This window comes from Thunnus albacares, chromosome 21, assembly GCF_914725855.1.
Source record: "Thunnus albacares chromosome 21, fThuAlb1.1, whole genome shotgun sequence".
Lineage (NCBI taxonomy): Eukaryota > Metazoa > Chordata > Actinopteri > Scombriformes > Scombridae > Thunnus > Thunnus albacares.
In genome coordinates this window covers 5543144-5561092 of record NC_058126.1, presented here as the reverse complement: position 1 = coordinate 5561092, position 17949 = coordinate 5543144, and the positions used below count along the sequence as shown (strand labels likewise).

At 41.1% G+C, this 17949-nt stretch overlaps 2 protein-coding genes across 3 annotated transcripts in view; one reads left to right on the top strand and one right to left on the bottom strand.

Annotated features, from left to right (window-relative positions):
- The window catches only part of LOC122972771 (cadherin-10-like), a 62325-nt gene extending 54172 nt beyond the window's left edge, over window positions 1-8153 (top strand). For both annotated transcript variants that reach the window (XM_044340102.1, XM_044340103.1), the window contains 5 exons: window positions 895-1031; window positions 1289-1410; window positions 2799-2916; window positions 3135-3386; window positions 4452-8153. In XM_044340102.1, the coding sequence (XP_044196037.1) occupies window positions 895-1031; window positions 1289-1410; window positions 2799-2916; window positions 3135-3386; window positions 4452-4954 (1132 nt within the window). In that variant the 3' untranslated portion in view covers window positions 4955-8153. The remainder of the gene's footprint in view (window positions 1-894; window positions 1032-1288; window positions 1411-2798; window positions 2917-3134; window positions 3387-4451) is intronic.
- A 641-nt stretch (window positions 8154-8794) lies between these two features.
- Window positions 8795-17949, bottom strand: part of drosha (drosha ribonuclease III) — a 92290-nt gene continuing 83135 nt past the window's right edge. The window contains exons 31-32 of the mRNA XM_044339545.1: window positions 17332-17378; window positions 8795-9417 (exon numbers count right to left, since the gene is read on the bottom strand). Coding sequence (XP_044195480.1) covers window positions 9287-9417; window positions 17332-17378 — 178 coding nt within the window. The 3' untranslated portion in view covers window positions 8795-9286. The remainder of the gene's footprint in view (window positions 9418-17331; window positions 17379-17949) is intronic.

Below are 17949 nucleotides of genomic sequence, written 5' to 3'. Positions count from 1 at the left end.
CTGCTGCCAGTCCAATGGAGGTGAAAGGAATTTCATGGGAGGTGACATTTGAAAAGCTCAAAAGCAACTTGTTCTTCTAGAAACAATTTCCTGGTAAATCTGGATAATCCACAGACCCTGCTGTCAACAGTTTTCACTGGAAGTACTTTATACAAAAAGTCTCTATAAAACATGTTGACATGGAGGTCTGTGTATTACCCAGAGTTACCAAGACATTGTTTTCTGTTGCTGAGTTTTAAAAAAAAAAAAAGTCAGTTTTCAATGTTCTGAACAGCACACATGCAATCCATTCACCCTCATTGTATTTTTGTGGGCACGTAACCCTGAAACTATCTGCCCGGTTAGATAACAAAAAGGGTAATTGAGAAAATAGGGTTAGGGGTTTTTTGTGATTTGTGCAAACTTACCCTTTAAAGCAACAATGTGAGTCTGAAATGTTTGAAAGCTGTTTATTGAGTCCTTTAGTTTGGTTCATTTAGGCAACAAAGTTGCTCTGAGGGCAAACTGTAGCCTGGATTAATGCAAAAAGTCATCTTTTTCTTAATGTGTTCTTGTGTGTGTATATGAATAACAAAGGAAAGGAAATGATGGCACAGGGCGCCGACAACTCTATCATGTTTTAACAAAGTTGCAGCGACTGAAATTACATGTTTTAAATACCTCCTGCCTGCTGAAACCCTGCTCACCGCACAGAATGACAATTTTAACCAAAAACTCAACAGCAAATGTGAAAACTTCCAGTTCGGTTCACACCTGAAAAGTTCTGTAAATGTGAGTGTACCCACCCGGTATCCTTCACTCAGGAAACAAAACACGCTTCCACACACACAGCCTGTAAAGTGTACACTTTTAGAAGCTGTTCCCTGTGAGTGTGTGTGGTTTTTTTTTTTGCAGGTACGCTATTGATCGGCGCACAGACATGGACAGAGTGTTCAACATCCATGCCGGTAACGGGTCAGTGTTCATCCTCAGGCAGCTGGACAGAGAAGAGAACGCCTGGCACAATATCTCCGTCATTGCCTCAGAGTACAGTAAGTGCAGCAGGGCGGGAAGCAGACATTTCTGTTCCTCCTATTCTACCAGCCAAACTGGATTTTTGGGATTGATACTAACCTCTAAATGTAGTGTACTAGAGGCAGCTGGTTATATAAACCTTCATATATAAATTCTTGCATTGTTTGCATGGAAACACATGCAATCTACACACATACTACACATATACTATTATGCATATGTATGGGCTTAATTATTAGTGTAAATTGATTATATCTACCTTTGTGTTTCCTAGACAACCCGCGACATACCAGCAGTGTGCCGGTTTACATCCGAGTCCTGGACGTCAACGACAACGCTCCAACATTTGCCACCAATTACGAGATGTCTGTGTGTGAGAACGCTAAGGCTAATCAGGTCGGTATGACCAAACACAAAGCAGTAGTCATGGTTTCATCTCGACTCCCTGTTAGTATTATATGTACGCTTCAAGTTCAGCGTATAATTAGCAGACCGCAGAGAGTGTTTGTAAATCTGTCACATGTGTTTTAAGCTAGTAGGGGTGCTAGATGGGTGGAAACACGAAACACCAGTGTTTAGCTTGTGTGTTCTGGGCTACTGTGGAAACATGGCGGTGCGACACGGCGGGCTGCATGGAAGAGGACCCGCCCCTTATGTAGATATAAAGGGCTCATTCTAAAGTAACGAAAACACTCATTTGTACTGCTGCCATTCTGTAGTACTCACACAAAAAGAGTCTATTCACATTGTTATCTTGTAGATAACATTGTATATCAGATCTCAGCTGACATTAGAGGACATGACATGAAAAATGTCCTTTCTAGACCAGCAAAGGCCCCAAATTTTTTAGACGACAGCACCCTTCATAAGATTTTTTTGTCATGGAAGCCCTGACTTTGAAACTTTTGACTTCTCATGATTTAATATATTTCAAAACATAAATGTCACCTTGATTTAAAATGGTGAAATTATATTAAATACGCACAATAAATGTGAAAAATTTTGCAGCACTGATCTAAGCAACAACAGTAAAACTTCTTCTGTGTACATCTGTTTAGTGCTGGATGTGTTTGTCTGTATTTGCATGCATCTTAAAGCTATTAGTAACTGGTTATAGTTATTACTTGATAGCTTGCCATTAACTATTTGTCTCTATGAACTAACTATCCATTTAACCTGAACATACTGTACAGCTGGGTAATTTAGCAAAGCAGCTCACGTTAATATTAACATGTACAACCAGGTTGCACAGTTGATACCTTTGTTAGTTAGATGTTTTATAGTGAGGGTTGGGCAATATGAAAATATAAACAAGAACAGAAATGTGCTGTATTGTTTATACATACAGTATTTATATTATATAAGCCATTGTGGGTGGTAGCTTGATTTGTCAGGTATAATACACTGGATTTTCAAAAAAAAAACTCCAAACAAACAAACAAAAAAAGTACATATTTTATTTATTAACTGTTTCTAAATTGATTTTAACGAAAATCTAATTTGTCATAATGATAGAGAAATGATAGATTTTATATACCATGATAGGATATTTTATCTAGATTGCCCAATCCTATTTTAACAAATCTGGAGTGTTTAGCTGATCACACACAAAGGAATAATAAACAATCTGATAAATTGCTAGATTCCCTGTTAAATAGAACTATAGCATTTCTATTTAACTCCGACTTTGAATGTTTATCAGTTGTTTATAGCTCATGTTGCATCTTCAGTTTGGTCTCCAGAATTTTGCGTGCTGCGTCACCTTCGTCTATTCCTCGTTTCAGAGGATACAAACCATTAGCGCCACGGATCCTGACGAGCCACTGGGAGGACATCGGTTCTTCTTCAGTCTTGCGGAGGAGGCTGCTGGGAAGGCTAACTTCTCTGTTCGTGATAACAAAGGTGATGAAGCTGGTGTTTGTGCTCATCAGATTCACTTAAATCTTCAGTCATGTACTGTACATGTTGGGATCTGTTGATATTCTGTCATTTTTCATCTCAAAACACTTCAAGCACATTCAAAAGACAGAGTTCAATTTCAAAAAAAGTTTATTGAACGACTCATCCAAGGTTATCGACTGCCGCATCCAGTAGTAACCGGATATTCTGTTGTTTTCCAGACAACACAGCCTGGATCATGACACGGAGGAACAGCTACAACAGCCTACAGAAGAGCATCTACCACGTGCCTGTGGTCATTTCTGACGGAGAGTACCCTATGCAAAGCAGCACCAACACGCTGACCATCAGAGTGTGCACCTGCGACCGCGAGGGCAACATGAAGCTGTGCAACGCCGAGGCCCTGACGGCGAGGGCGGGACTCAGCACGGGAGCCCTGGTGGCCATCTTGCTTTGTGTCATCATCCTGCTTAGTGAGTACTGGCCGCAAGAGAAACATAACAAAACGCTCCTATAATTTAATCTCCCAAGAATTTGTTAATTTAATGTGACCCTTACTTACTGCACTGGAAATTACTTAAGACTGAAGTAAACATTCTCCGACTATGGCAGCTTGCCACTCGCAGGTGTTAAAAAAACAGTAACTTAATTTGATTCATCACTTCCTGTGGGTGGATAATTCTGCCGGTGACCACAGCTGACATGTTAATTTGATTTGAACAGCGAAGCAGCAAAGATCTACAGCATCTCAGCTCAGGGAACACAGAACATCGTGCTTTAGAAAAAAAGGCGAGACAGGTGCATTTTAACATAAAACTTTCAGCACAGCTTTGAGCAGCCATTGGTGTTGCAGCTGTTTTAACTTCGGGAACGGTATCACTACCTGTCCTTTCAGTCTGAGCATGGTGCAGATGTTTCAGCGGTGGTATTCTTGCCTCACATATGGTTGAGTTCCTGCAAGTACAACAAACTTTTTAACCTCAGTTGTGTCTAAAACATTAAGAATCAATCCTCTCCATTATAAAACAGAAATGGCTCAAGGGAATTTATGTCTACTGTATGAAAAATGTTACAGCACTGGTTTTAGGTCCATAGAGTTTTCCAAAGCACATGTACATTTTCTCCCATGTAGCATTCACATCAAAGAGGTACTGATGTCTGACTTAACCCCAAAAAAAGGCCAGGTCAGCTTCATATCCATCCATCAAATGTTATAATGCTACATAATGGTACATAAGTTGTGTTTCTAGTCCACAGTGTACTTAGCTGTGTTCCCAAAACTGCATCCCTTTGTGATCTTAAGCAGCAGGGGCCCCCGAGGAAGGAGAAATACATATTGCATCCTTGTGGTAGCTGAGCCTTTTCTACAAAGTCAGACAAAGTCCCAGAACATCAGTGAACACACTCATGCAACATCAGCAAATTCCCCCCCAGGAAAAGTGACTGGCCTACAGAACAAGAAGAGGGAGCAAAAGAAACAACAGCAAAAGTCACCAAACTCTGTTATCTTGTTCTCTTTATTTATTTTCTCCCTGCAGTGATCGTGGTGCTGTTTGCTGCCCTGAGGAGGCAGAGGAAGAAGGAGCCTCTGATCATCTCCAAGGAGGATGTTAGAGACAACGTTGTCAGCTACAACGATGAAGGAGGCGGAGAGGAGGACACTCAGGCTTTTGATATCGGCACACTGCGCAACCCAGAGGCCATCGAGGAGAGCAAGCAAAGAAGGGACATCGTCCCCGAAACCTTCTACCCTCCGGTCCGACGGCCAGTGCTTCCTCCTACCCGGGACAATAACGGGGACGTGAGGGACTTCATCAACCAGAGGCTCCAGGACAACGACAGCGACCCAACGGCGCCGCCTTATGACTCCCTGGCCACCTACGCCTACGAGGGCAACGGCTCGGTAGCGGAGTCCCTCAGCTCACTGGAGTCGGTGACCACCGAGGGCGACCAGGACTACAACTACCTGAGCGAGTGGGGACCCCGGTTTAAGAAACTGGCGGACATGTACGGGGGCGACGACAGCGACAGGGATTCCTAACGAGAGCCTGGCACACAGCAGACGGGGATAGTTCGAGTTCGAGAAACACACATTATAAACTTTTTTGGGCGGGTTCTGGTGCATGTGTGGCGAAGAAAAATGGCGAGAAAGGACAGAGAAACGGGCACTGTTTGTCCAAGTGCTCTTTCACCACGCCATCGATCACCATTCAGTTGTCCCTCCGGTGACCAGACGTAGGCTTCGTGTGTCCAGTCAGTGTTAGTTGCGTTTTTTCGCGAGGGCACAGTGAAAAGAAACTTTGTGTCAAGACTTTTTTTTTTTTTTTTTTTTTTTGTTGTGTGTGTGTGTGTGTATGGGGTGTACATGAGGCCCAAGTATATCTATACCGATATCTTTTTTTTTTTGTTTGTTTTTCCAAAGCTGCCTGTGATGGACACGTTCAACAAGCAGTTTTGTAAACCAACAGATATGCCTATGTATTTTTCAGTGTTTCTGGGACAAAAACATGCTGCATATTGTGAGTTCTATCTTAGCTTGTGTACGTACGGTAATATGATACAATACGCTGTACAGTTGTTTTGTTTTTCTAGGGATTTCTATCATCCAAAAATGACCCCACAACCCCCCCCTTCCCCTTTTCAGCGACGGCTGCCTCACATTAGCCACTTTTATCCAACAATTATGCTTCAGATGTTAGTGCCGGGAACATTTTTGGGGGCATTGTCATCTCTAATGAGAAAAAAAAAAAAGAGAAATCTCTTTACAGATCGGATGCGAGAGGAACACGACATAAAACTTTTATGTCGGTCGTAGCACGTCGCTGTCCGCTGATGTTCATAAAACCTCGCGGTGAAGGACTGTGGGGATTTACGGCGACCGCAAACACCTTGCAAACACATCATTCTGTCATTTTTTTTTTTTTTGCAGTATCTGATATTTCATCTCTACACAGCTTTGAGCATTCACTGTGAGGTGAGCCAAAATACCAAATATTTCCTTATTGAGCTGAATGTCATCAGAACCATTTTCTCTGTGGCTGAATATGAAATATACACAGGATAGTGTTATTTTCTATATGACGTTGTTAAAAAAAAAAATCCACAAATCTAACGCGCACCAGGCTCCAGTTAGAGGAAAATACTGGTCTTGTTGGACTTTTTTGCTCATCTCAATTTTTTTTTTTCCACACTGTACAGCATCTCGGGAAGATCAGTAAGTCGCATTAACTCTCGGTGCCGAGAGATGAAGATGAGGCTGAGCTTGATGGCATCGACTTAGATTAGATGACACATTTAGTGGACAGTTATCATTAAAATTCATTGTGCAATTTTACTTCCCCCTCTTCTAAATGGCTCATTTAATCCGGTCAGGTAATGAAGAAAAACAGGAGCGAATTCCCTCAATCAACAGTATTTGAGTTGATGTACTAGGAGCAGGAATAATGATATTTTGATTGGATTTTTCTAGAAAAATGACATACTCGTGTTGAAACCTGAGACTGTTTATGTGTGAAATCTCATGTGACAAAGCGTCAAACTCCATGTTATGTATAAAAAAAGAGTTGCCTTCGATTATAAAAACTAATATACGCAATGGAAAATGGCCTGTAGACTCTTGGTTTTGAGGTCTTTCTTCTCGTAAGGAAAAAAAAATAAGCCTGAATGACCATTTAAATGTACTTAGAGCATTTTTTTTAATAGTATATTTTATTTTCTACCCTAAAATCTACACAATCAGGAATTTCTTTGAGAGATTTTGTGTCCTGAGAAGGGCTCTGTCGAATGTATCATAATGTAACATAGCAGTTCACTAATGGAAATGTGCCAAAAAGCAAAGAACACCAGTATTTTCCTTTAAAATCCTCCTATTACCTACACCCTACACCCCTGCCCTTCATTACATGTACCTGTATGTAGTGTTTTAACATGAATCCAGTCCGAGTGTTTCAGGCTTTAAACCCTGATTTCCTGCGGGACGAGCAGCCTTTTTTTTCCATAAAGATGCTTATCAAGGGGCCCCTGACCTTTGATTGGTGCGGAATAAGGTTCTTAAACCCAGAAGGTGTGTCCTTGACTCAGAAAGAAGGTCAAAACATTATCCTGCGGCAAGAACACAAGGTTTTTTAAAATGTGATTTAGAAAACAAAAAAAAAAAGTGGAAATGATCACTCTAAACAGCGATATCGTCAAATTATTTTACGACCTCCTAACTACGGATAAACAGCTTAGAAATAAAGAGAGAGATGGTTGAACTGGGAAGGCAGAATGATATAAACAAGAGAAAAAAAAAAAAACAGGCCAGCTAAAACAAGCTCTGCCCTCACTTTAGCGAAAGGCCAACCTGCGAGGAGGCTGACATTTATCAGACATTTGAAACAGTAATAACAAAACACAACGGCATAATTGCCATAGTGGTACTTCTTTCTCTCTGTGTATACTCTGAATCAGGCATCTGCAGCACATTAAACAATACAATTGATAACATTGGTTGAAAAAAAAGTTCTTTATGCTCAGCTATTGTATACATGTGCCCCCTTGTTTTGTTTATTAGCTTGTTGCTGGAGCTCCCGTCGTATAAGTGGCTGTTTCAGACTGCGACAAATATTGCTATGATAAGCATTTAATGGGTTTTTAAAAAAAAAAAAACCCTTCACTCTAAGAAAACTGCTTTTCTGCCTGGAGGTACAACGCGAGGTCTCAAATGGAAATCAACATGACAGCAGCACTTTTTTTCTCCGTTCAGTCTTCACTATTTTCTGTCTTCATACAGAGTGTCAGCATATCGCCATTACGAAGACGTGCTTGTGTTTTCCTATGGAGAGTATAATCGCCTCCGAGCATTGGCGCCATGCTCGGCTAAGATAACAGAAAATGTTGCACATCGTAACGTAAAGCACCGCCACGTCTCTGGGTTTTTGTTTTGTTTTTTGTTTTTTTTTAAAAAGTTGAGGCAACTAGATGGTGACGCTGATGTCCTCTTTCTCCAGATACAATAGATCTGTGGTTGTTGATGTGTAGACAACGGTCGGCCTCGGGGCTCACCTCTACTAAAAAAAAGGTATATTATGTTGGTGACAATGTGATTGAGCAGTTGAGTTTTGTCAATGTAGAAACAAATTCGAGAGGTCGTGGTAGTGTAAAGGGGCCCTACGTCATTGGCCGTTCATCAATCTGCTTTGTAAAACGTGATATTTTGTACTGAATATTTATATGACACAATTAAATATCTTTAAAAATCAGCCTCTACTTTATTTGTGAAAACTTTTACACTGGAGGGTTGATCATTCTGACAGGTTTACGTGCTCGTGTGGTAACTCTAGTGGACTGATTTCTTCCTCTGGTTAAAGGAGGAAAATGTAACCGTTATCTGAAACGTGATACCACCCACAGGCAGCTAGAAAAGTACCGTCCTCACAGGTATGTATGTATTATCTACAATAAGTTTCTGTATAAAAGACTCAGCTCTACATGTCAGATAGTAATTTATATTACGGCGGTTGTTAAATAGCTGGATCCAGAGGCTACTGAGCTGAGGAAATTGTTAATTAGACAATCTATAATTAAGATCAGTTAGACAGCCAATCGGATTTGGAAAAAAAAAAGAGAAGAGGGAAAAAAAAAAAAAATCACATTTTGATTATTAGAGGATGAGTGGCAGATGTGAGACAGATGGTGACATTGTAGTGATTGAATTTAATTGACTCAACCTTTTTTTTTTTTCTGGTTTAGGCCTCTTAGCGAAAGTATTACGATAAACACAATAAATCAGATTATTGACTTATCAGAAAACATTCTCAAACTTTATTTACAGTATATTAACTTTGATGCTTTATTTAACATTTCACAATCCATTTAAAAACTTGTTTTCCTCTTTTTTTTCTTAAGCATGTGCCAGAGTAACGTTGTGAGCTCCTGCTGCGGTTTTTTTGGATTTAAAAGTCAGTCATCAACTCAATATTTTAACGATTAAGCAACATAAACAGAAACATAAAAAGGCAACATAAGGACACCTTTGACAGTGCTACAGTACCAAACAGCATAAAACATGACAGCGTCGTGATTCATTTCTAAGTCTGTTTGTCTTCTGTCCCAATTTTAACTTGAAAAAACATGAAAAAAAACCCCAATTTAACTCTAAATCTCTGAGTTAAGAGTCCTAACAACCCAACTAGTCCTCCTCTTTGTCCCGCTGAGGTTCATACAGAACTTATGGAACAGTTAATAATCCATTCTCAACCATCATGGCTCCATGATTAACTAGTGGAACCTCCATTTTGCCAAATCTCGCCTAGACAGCTGCCACATTTGCAGACAAGGCTCCTCGATGTGGACGTAGGCCCTGATTGGGCCCCACCAAAAAAAAAAGTTGCTGTCACTTCCTGCATTCCTCCGCCTCGTCGGTCTCCTTCTCCTGCCTCTCCCGCTCTCGTCTCATCTCCTTCAGCTCCTGTCTGTATTTCCGCTCGATGAAGCGCTTCTGATGAGCCATCTGTGGGAAGTTATCTGGTACAGGGAAGAGGCAGATCAGGAAACAGAGAGAGAGAGAGAGAGAGAGAGAGAGAGAGAAGTCGACCAAGGAGAACAGATAAAGAGAGAGACACACACACACACACACACACAGGCAGAAGTGTGAAGAGACAAGGTCAGTTTCCAACTGGGCGCGGACAGCAATTTAGGGCTCAAATTGCATCGACTATAGTTTTCAAAGCGAGTGTCATGCTGTCACTTTGGTCAAATGAGCAAAAATGTTGCAGGCAGTATTGCGATTAAATTGCCCCTCATGTTGTTATTTCATTAATAATGATGAAGCAACAAGAAATTAGACAGGCCTTGTTTGGTTTCAGCACAATGACGATGAGATCTGATAACATAATTACAAGTGAACATTTCTAAATGAGATCTGTAATAAGATGGTGTAATGTGACAGCAGAGAAAATAAAACAAAAACAGATAGGATGCTGATAGGATGTTAATGTATAAGCGGGAGACAAAATAACAAAAGAATTTACTAAAGTTAAGGAACAGATGATCTTTTAGAGCTGACAAATGCTACTACTTGGCCTTTAACAAATAAACTGTAAAAAAAACAATAAAAAAAAAACATGATTGTAGCATTATTTATATCAGCAATTAGTTTCTAAGGAGAAGTTTTCAAGTCCTGATTTGGGTTTTTCTGCTCAACTGGTTGGAACCAAACAACTCTGGCAAATACATATACAAACACAGGTGGATTGTCACTGGTTATGAAGCATTTTAACTAATTAAAAGTTCTTTTAAAATCTCCACTAAAACACAAATTTGTTATTAAGACCATGATGTATTATGAAACAAATCTTCTTTAATTCATTGGAGACATCAATAACTTTTTAAAGGTGTCCTATGAAAACTTCTTCTGTGCAGCACCTAGTGGTCATTTGTGGTACTGCAAAAAAAGAAGTATCTTTCAAAGTATCGACTTTTCATTACCTAATAGAAACAGTTTTCAGCCTTTTGACAATTTATCTTTCAGGTAATCTGATGGGCTTTTCGAAGGTCTGTTTAGGTGAAAACATACCCCAAACAGAAGAATAAACCCAACGCATAGCGGAACACGTAATCCTTCTTCACTGGGAAGCGACGATCGGCTTCAGTCATGAGAGCGGCAGCTCAGTTTAACCCAATGACCCACCTGGTAGCGCTGTTTGTTATTTTGATATTCGGAGCTCAAGTAATTTTCCAGTAAGTGTTTACATTACTGGGTCGACCAACTGCACACTTCAATTTAAAACGGCACGCATGACAGACGCCCGGTGGCTTGTGTCGACTCACCAGAGGGAAACCCTCCGGGCCTTCAAGGTATTCAGTGAAGGCCTAAGAAAAAATATTTTAAGAATCTTTGTACTTCTAATAAATATTTTTTATTTTTATTCACTGAAATAATAGTAATAGTTTCTAGATCATCGTTACAAACTTGGACTAATATGTCTTGGCAAACAGTGGGTTATTATAACAGAACAGGAAATGGACCAATCACAGTTTTTCTTCTATTGGTATCTGGGTAAATCAGTGACTCATCAGCGATTCAAGTCAATGTGGGCATAAATTAGGTTTTGACAGTTGTCTTAGCCAATCATATTTTGTTGAGTTGTGGGCGGGACAATATTTTGACATCTTCCAGGCATTCACGAATACTTAATGGATAAACGAACCATTAAAGTAGTCAGTGAGTGAACCCAGTAACTCCCAGTTCCATTTCTCTGCTGAATGACAAACATGAATTTACTTGTTGCCTTATTCTGGGCAAAAACTGACAAGAACACTGCAGCATATTTGGTTGAAGATGTTTTCTGAAAATGTTTGCTAACTCCAAACTTTCCATGATAGCTTCAGCTGCCATAAGGGAGCAGAGAATAGTCGTTGATTGCTTCATGGGCCCAAGTTGCTGGTTAGTAACTGGTCTCATTGTGAGCACTGTCAATTTGTGAGTATTTATTTGTATGGTTAAAAGTGTAACTCTGATTTTAGGTTGATTTTTGTTCAATTTTGTGTCTTAATTTTTAGCTGTGTTTGAATTTATGTTGGTATTGCAGTGTTCAGGAGCAGAAGTCAGTGTGAAATGGAGAAATTTGTCATCATTTTCCTATAACCAGCCTGCAGTCAAGACACATTTTAGTGAGAAACAAATTTGTTTCATCATTCTTACTCATTTGATAATCACAGCTTACTATGCAAATTGTAATAAGTAAACTTTAAACCTACAATTTGCATCTCTAGTTTTATTGCCTTGGACATGAAATGGGAACAAATGGGAACAATAATAAAGTCCAGTGAAAAATGGCTGAGCATTGCTTACAAAGAGCTTTTCCCATTTCACCTCAGTATCAGACATCTGATATCTACATTTAACTCGTTTGTATGGCATCACTTCCTTTATTCCTGGCAGAGAGATATTAAATCTACATTGAAATTCAAGTATTTTCTAAGCTAAAACACAAAAACATTGGATTAGGATTGGATCCATCCTCAGTTGTTGAACAGTAGCTAATGATTATTCTAGATATTTTACTTTTATTCCAGCTAAACACATATATGATATATGTCAATGTGATTTTCGTTCACATGTCATATTTAAATGTAGTGTTCGTGTGACTGGTTTTCCAGGATCACTTTTGTGTGTTGTGAAGCCAGTTAGTACAAAGAAACCTTTAATATGTGACAGAGTTAGGGGATGTAGAGACCTCACACCCTCACACACGCCCTCATGCCTAAAAGCTGAGTCAGCACTTTAACCTCACACATTGATTCAAGTCCAAAGTGTTGGAGCACAGAGCCAAAACAACAGAAAATGTGTCACTGTCTAAACACTTATAGCCTGTGCTGTATCAAGTGCAGATAGAGTATATTATCTCAGATAAATGGACAAATTTAATTATTACCATTGTCCAGACAGTGGACACACAGCTGATAATATGGCGCCTTAGGGATTGAGCCAACTATTCGACGATCTGGTGGCGGATAGTGTTGTTTTTCTGGAAACGGCTGCTGTCCCACTGCTGCAGACACGTATCCACAGTCGGAGAAACACACCGCGGGAGCAGGAAGTAAAAATGGGTTCTCACGTGTCTGAGCGACACATTATCCATCTGCTTTGTGTTTAACGCCCTCAATGGCGGTGATAAGCACTTCGTCAGCAAATCAGTGGTTTGAAAATACATCACTTGTACGGTTTATTTAAAGAATGCCTCATTTAATGTTTATTACAAGAAGAGTTTTATGTGTTTCCCGTTATTCAGTTGACAGAAAATGAACGGTCAACGACTGAATTTATGATTTTAGTCATTTATCAAGCAAAACGAATTGAATATCTTTGGGTTTTAGACTCTTTGTTGGACAAAACACGTGATTTAAAGGCGTCGTCTTGAGCTCTAGGAAGCTGTTATAGGTATTTTCCCTATTTTTTGCCATTTTGTGAACTTAACAGTGATTGACCACAGTCTGGGACTAAGTACAACACACATACTTCAGCTGATTGCCAGAAGGAATTGGCTATGAATGTCTTAAGGCCAAGTGCTTTGTTGTCTGCAACTAGTTCCTATAATCAAAATTCAGAAGCCTCCTATAGTAAATGAAAACACTGGCAAAAGCTGCAATTCACATATGTGTTTGACTTGTGAATAGAAGAGCACGATGTATTATTCCTCCTCTCGCAACACTCTAATTCTTCATTATGGGAACAGAGAGGAAAAGTGCGAGATAACAGCAATATCCTATTAAAAAGAAGACGGATCAAAAAAAAAAAAAAAAAAAAAAAAAAATCCTGAAGAAAGAATACATTGAGAAATCATTCTCAGGGAAAATTTGAGTTACACACACACACACATGCATGGCCACACACACACACACACACACAGAAACACACAATCTATTTCAATATGCTTTCGGTGAGTAAGCAACACTTGGTGAGCCTTGGAGAGAAAACTACATATTGCAGTTAAAATATGGAAATCACCAGCATTTTTCCCTGGGAGATGACTTGAGAATAAACCACTCGAGAGGAGACAAAAAAAAAAAAAAAAAAAAGCTTTGGCCATTTACACTGTTTAACATGCGGCGCAAGAGCAGGCGTCAAAGAATGGGGAGATGCTAAAGAATACACAAGGCTTTTCATTTCAGTCTGTGTTGGGCATCGTTGAAGACATATTGAGAATTCTCAGCTGTCCGGCGTTCTGGAGAAAAGTACCTTTGAGAAAAAACGGCCGGCGTACTCTGCATACTGATCACCTTTGGTAAAAGGCGTTAACGCACTCGAAGCTCAAGCTCAGGTCTTTTGTTTATCGACAATGCGGTAATTCCTCTCAAGGACGGAGGTTGCCGTCTTGAGATTCGGCGGTCTGGGCCTCGGCAACGACGCAGCCTGTTGTGTCTGCTGACGCCGCCGAAACGCACGCTCACGCAGCGGGCTGGAGGTTGGAAATCTGTGATGAGGGATCAGCCCCCCCCCCTTTTAAGGGCATGAGAACATACAGTGTCCTTTTCACTTTAGGCATTCGCTATTCAGCCTAAGCCTGCGCTGTGAGAAGACTCCACAATAGACTGTGCGGCGGGCTGAGTCTATCACCTAGAGCTCACGCACACCACATCAGTCAACAAGCCAATAGTGTGGCTGTATAGCGGTGCTGATGAAGGGATTTCCCTGCCATGCCAAAGGGCAAACAAAAGACTAAAGCCAGTGAATAGAGATCCTGCATACTGTACTTTACTTTGCCTCTATCCATCCAATGCTTTTATCCGGAGATTAAGGGGTTTAGAGAAAGCTGAGGGAAGAATGTAGTCCCCCTTCCAGCTACTAGCCACATCGAGGCTCCTTCTCTTATTCAACAGATATTGCATTGTTCGAGAAACAAGCAGCTGCGAGGAAGCTGGAAAAAAAAAATGGGGAAAGGGAAGAGGGAGGGGAGGGGGGGGTTTGAGTCTTAGAGAGAGATTGGAGACTTTAAACAGAGACAGTACTATCTGAGAGGATGAATGATAAATGGTTAAGCCGTTTCCATGTATATTTGATGTTGCCTTAGACCTAACGGTGCATGGCGCATGGAGCCTCAGGGCCCGAGAAACCCCGGCAACCGCCGACTCCTTCCTTCAGCTGGATCCGCGCTACAACTACCTGGCTGCTCTCGGCTCGATTTGTTTGCGCTCATGTTTCTCCCGGTCTGGGCCTTGGTTAACATTTAATTCTGCCTTGACAGATACAGGCAGGAGACTGTCAAAACGTGGGCCATCAAATAATGAAATGTGAATCAGCTGAGCCACCAGCGGATCGGCTACAGACAGCACACACACACCAAATATCGGGGCCCCCCCCCCCGGTCTCTTTAATGAGCTCTGAGCTGTCTGACTGAACACGGCCGTGTCTTTCACCTCTCCGACACCGCCGCGGCCGCGGATTCCGTCAGCCAAGGAAACCAAAAAAAAAAAAAAAAAAAGTTCAATCCTGCTCCGAGTGCTCCTGATAACTCAAGGAGGCCTTAAATAAAACATGGAAATGAATCCTGACGCGTGGAGGGGAGGTGCGTTTTTCGATCCGAGAGAGTAACACAAGGTAGGGGCTGTTGTACAAGAGGAGTAATGGTGTAGCCAATGCTGCAGCGAGGGCCAACAAGACAATCAATGACGAATTACATGACACCGGGGCTAATGTCCTTGATTAGTCTTGCTATGCGAACAAATGAAGCGAGGCCCTTGACAATCACATGAGAGACAATGCGGCTCCGATAGGAGTTGATGCGTCAGGCGGTTCCTGCAGCAGAAGAGCTTGAGTCTCATTATATAAAACTCATGGTCAGGAGACGCACACATCCTTCAGAAGGCGTGTTTGAAACCTGCTGACTGACCTTGCATATTTATCTCAACAAGAATACTTTCAACGACGGGATAACCGAACGTTACGGGGGGGGGAGGTTTCTTACACCGGAGTGATTAATGTAGGTGTGAATAGTGAGCTGCGAAAGATAAATAATGATCAGCTGACTATATATTAAAAAATATGACCTCTAAATAATGAGCGCTACATGTAAATGATGGATGGTGGATCAACCTCAACCACTCGTGGGGATTTCCCAACCTCACACAAACATTTTAAAGCCATAACTGATGACTTTTTATTATTATTATTATTATAAAATGTCCAAAAATGCCCATCACAAGTTCCAAGGAGCCAAGTTGATGTCTTCAAATTGCTTATTTTGTCCAAAAACAACATGAAACCAGCAAACAATTTGTGTTTTTCTTGATAAATGACTTAAATTATTGATTATCAAAACTTAAACCTTTTGTGTCAATAGGCTAATTAACATTTTACTCATCTAATCTTATCAATTCCATTAACAGATTGAATATCATCACATTATTTAGCAGATTATCTAGGTTTTGTTCTCTACTAATTAATTAAAGTCATATAATTGACAGGCTGACCTCAGATACTCGGGAGCGCGGGGGTGAAAGACGACGGCGCGTCGAGCTGAAGGGGTTTGAGTTGTAAATTGTCGGGTTTAAATTAAGTGACAATACAAAGTCAAACAAAGCCCTCGAACTGGAAGCGTTTTGCGCCGAAGGAAGGAAGACTTTTGAAGAGATGATTTTAAATTAACTGACCTTTTAAAAAAGGCATTGCTAATCTAGTCACATGAAACAGCAATTTATGAGGGGGGGGGGGGGGGGGGGAATGTTCATTTACTAGCAATGAGCATCTATCAATCATGGTGACAGAGGTGTACACTGGGGAGAGGAAATGGGAGGAATTAAGGGAGGGAGGAAGACACAGGAGAGAGGTGTGTGCACTGAATTACGCCCCCCCGTGATAAGGAGGGAGGGGAGAGCCAGAAGCAGACATGGAGGGGGAGCAGAAATAACTGCTTTAAAATAATAAAACCTTAACACTAATATTTCATAAAAAGCTAAAGCTTAGGTGCATAAACAGTATCAATCACGAGTGGCTGGAGGCCTCATTTATGAGTCAAATGAAATCAAAGTTTGACCTTCCTGCTCTTTGTGAGTTCTGCAGGCCTGTTCCAACAAAGCCATTTGCGTTCACCTCAAGCTAATTAGTTGTGTAATGAACAATTTGTACATTTGATTAATGCGGCGGTCGCAGGTGACGGCGAGCGAGGCCAGTCCGAAAAAAATTACACTTGAACACGACCCCTTTATACAGTAAAATGTATGATGTTATGCATCCATATGTATTGAATATAAGAGGAGAATGGGAGATGATGGAAACGGTGGGTGAACGTGTTACAGAGAGCCCTGTAATTGTATTTTTACTTGGCAGTGAATGAGACATTGTAACTGCCTAAAAAAAAAAAAAAAAACACTATCTATTTTCCTTAAGTGGTGGTTGATGACAAGATGGGGGAAAAACAGCCAAGGAGTGAAGCAGCACATAGGGAACGCATCAGCTGCACTCCTTCAAATCTGAAGAGGAGCACAAGAGAGCGGCTCAGAGTGTGGTGTGAAGCCTCGCTCGCTCTCGTGGTCTACAAAAGGGCTCGAAAACACACACACACACACAAAAAAAAAAAAAAACTTTGCGTAAAACCCTCAACACAAACTTCTTGTAGTCTCTTGGGATGATTGACACGGTCGAGGACGCTTAGCTTTACCCCCGTCCTTGTTTTATTGGTTCTCCATCTCTGGCTAGGCCTCATGCCTGTGCTCTGGGCTAGCACTTCAAACAGCCTAATATCCTATATGTTGCAGCCAACCGGCTGGTCAGGCCACAGCTCTCTGCCAGCCATCTTGCATACTGTACAGCCAAGGCTAATATTCAACACTGAGGCAAAGCATGTGAAAGGCTTAAAGTGTGAAAATGTGTGTGTGTGTGTGTGTGTGTGTGTGTGTGTGTGTGTGGAGGGGAGGGGTTCATGATGCCAAACAACTCACATTTTTCAAGCGCATCCATCGCAGCTCCCATTTCCGCCTGTTGGATGCTAGATTAGAAATATTTTTTTAAAAAAAAGGGAGACAGAGAGAGGAAGAGAGAGAAAGAGGGAGAAAAGGTCTTTAGCATATTCAAAATTTTTTTTTTTTGAATTTCTGTCAAAAAAAAACAGGCCCAATATTGAGAGGATTATCAAAAGTGCTTTATATTTGTTTTGAAAGAGCCCCTTTTGCCTAACAATCCCAGGTAACACAGTGCACACATTTCAAAAAAAAAAAGGTAAGCCTATTGGCGGCTCGGCGCTGGGCACTGTTTACGCCTGCGATTCACCGTCCCTCTGTATATATTATGTGGTGTGTGATCATAGCCCAGCAGCGGAGGTGGCTGGGAGCTTAAGTCATGTAAATACAAAAACAGTAAGCTGTCAAAGATCCTATGGATGGGACAAACTTATCGCCAGCTTAGAGCAAGAGAGAGAGCGCTTTCAATTTGGGGGCCGTGGAGGGGATTTCCACATGTGGTGGTGGTGGTGGGGGGTTGGTGGTGGTGGTGGTGGTGGTGGTGGGGGGGGTGATGTTTGATGGATTTAGGTTTCATTTCTCGCAGGCTCAGCTGCAGCT